Source organism: Ziziphus jujuba, chromosome 4, assembly GCF_031755915.1.
Source record: "Ziziphus jujuba cultivar Dongzao chromosome 4, ASM3175591v1".
NCBI classification, from domain to species: domain Eukaryota; kingdom Viridiplantae; phylum Streptophyta; class Magnoliopsida; order Rosales; family Rhamnaceae; genus Ziziphus; species Ziziphus jujuba.
The window spans coordinates 12,736,781-12,739,195 of NC_083382.1; the positions used below are offsets into that span (position 1 = coordinate 12,736,781).

General features: G+C 42.2%; 1 protein-coding gene across 1 annotated transcript; it reads left to right on the top strand.

Annotated features, from left to right (window-relative positions):
• The first annotated feature begins 224 nt into the window (after positions 1-224).
• LOC107416985 (uncharacterized) lies at positions 225-2,108 on the top strand. The gene has a single exon (XM_016025537.4). The coding sequence runs from the start codon at positions 439-441 to the stop codon at positions 1,969-1,971; it is 1,533 nt and encodes a 510-aa protein (XP_015881023.3). The 5' UTR covers positions 225-438; the 3' UTR covers positions 1,972-2,108.
• The last annotated feature ends 307 nt before the right edge of the window (positions 2,109-2,415 follow it).

The following is a 2,415-nucleotide window of genomic DNA, read 5'->3' on the forward strand; positions in this document are numbered from 1 at the left end:
TTGAGAAGCGAGCTTATTTAAACTTCGATATAATTTTGCATTTAGACCTTTAAAATAATTTTTAAGAAGAATGTCCTAAATCTTCCTAATCCTAAAATAAATAAATAAACAATTTAAGCATCATAATTATTTAAAAAATAAAAATTTCTCAAACCCATAAAACAATTTTAAACCCCAACAATACCTCTTACAAATACCGGTATACATGTAATTCTCCGTTTAATGACGCGTTTGGTTTGGCTAGTTGTATACGCCGACATCGTCAAAACGTATACATATCGCACGTGCTTTTCAAGATTAGTACCCAAACGCTGCGAGAAAGAAGGGCTTAACCCTAGCCCTCATTCTTTGCGATTGTTTACAGAAACTTCAATTCAATTCCAATTCCAATTCCAATTCCGCTTTCACCGAAACCCTACCCCTAGCAATCGAAGAAGAATGCTTCTATCTCCGGGTCAGTCTCCGCGCCATCTCTCATCCCCTTCACCTTCCACAGTTTCCGAAAATGCCGTCCGAAGCGCTGATCGTACGCCCCCAACCTCGCAGACAAACCCTAGAAGCCAACCCGCGGTCCTCGACGAAGACACCTACGTCGCTGCCATCGAGCAGATTATCGAGCGGGACTTCTTCCCCGACATCTCAAAGCTCAGGGACCGACTCGATTGGCTCGAAGCGATCAAGACGGGCGACCCAGTTCAAATCCGCGATGCGCAGTTAAAGATCATCGAGCGCCGTGCCAACAAGAAGGTAAGCAAACCGAACCCTGATGGTAAAACCCAAACACCCGGTTCTACTTTCATGCGTAATTTCACTCCCTTCGATGAATTAGACGGTAAAACCCCGAGAACACCAGGTGTTTCGGGTATGGTTATATCAGATGAGGCTGGTGACGGAAGAGACGATGATGCTGGTGGCGGCGTCGACGATTCTCTGACGCTGGACCAGTTTTTTAGGCGGTACACGAGTGAGGACAATCATAGTTTTTCGAAAATTATAGAGAAAGTGAATAGGAAGAGGAAAGAACGATTTGGGTATTTGACTGAAGGTGAAAAGGAACAAGTTCAGGCAATTGAGGATTCTAAGAGGGATAGGATTACAGATGGGTATGGGACATCCTATCAGCCTCCCAGTACATTGGAAGGTTGGAAATATACTGCAAAGAATTTGTTGATGTACCATCCTACTGATAGGGGTGAAGCTCCATTGACAGAGGAGGAACTTGCTGTTAGGATGAAGGCTTTGGAGAAGGAGATTAGTCGTTCCAATACAAGGTTTCATGGTAAGATGATGGATTGTAGGCCGAAAGATGATGGTACTTTGGAAGTACTTTATACTCCTATTGCTGGTGCAACCCCAATGCCTATGTTGGATAGAGATGGTGATAAGTCAAAGAGGTATGATTTGGATGATTTGAGGAGAACTCCAAATCCATTCTATGTAGAATCGGCAAAGAAGGCTGATAATGGTTATAGTTTTGTTAAGACTCCATCACCTGCTCCTGGTGTTGATGAATCACCATTCATTACTTGGGGTGAAATTGAAGGAACACCATTGCGATTGGAGCCTGAAGACACACCGATAGATATTGGTGGTAGTGGTGATGGTCCTCATTATAGGATCCCATGCCCACCTGCAAGAGATGAGAAGGCTCATTCACTGTCAAGGGACGCTGCACGAAAACTGAGGGAGAGGTCAAAAATGTTTCAGAAGCCACCACTACCATCTCCTGTTAGAGGGGGCAGTGCCAGTCCAAGCGTGCGGACTCTTTCACCTGCTGCCCAGAAGTTTGTAAGGAATGCAATTGCCAAGTCTTCAGCTTCTGTTGATGAAACTCTTCGTGCCAGTTACCGGGGTGCAAGTTCGGGCCTTGCTACTCCAAAGGGTGGAAGAAGTGTGTCAAGGCTTGGGAGAGATGGTAGTATGTCTTCAAGGTCCCCTTCTGTACGAGAGGGTTCTAATCCTCCTTGGTAATTTGTAATTTTAGCTAATGTTACATTATCATAAACAATGCTCGTCAAGCAGTGAGCGATCCTTTTGTTTAAAAGTATATGTAAAAAAATTGAGCTGTCCCATTGTTAATAAGATGAAATTTGAGATCTTAGATTGCATTGGGTGCCTAATGTTGGTGTTCAGGTTTATAATGCTGGTTTGATGATGTGAATATTATTTCTTTGTCAGCTTGCATTAGGCTTAAAAGAGAATATTAAAGTGCTTGCATTCAAATTAAATTGTTTAACCATGTTTAAAGTGGAACAAAAAAGCAGAAAATAGCATTATTCTGGATTGTAAACTTTTATGTGTTTTTGGTTTCCCATACCATGTACAATCTATGGTAAAGTGGAAGAAAAAGCAGAAAATAGCATTATTCTGGATTGTAAAACTGTTATATGTTTTTGGCTTCCCATACTATGTACA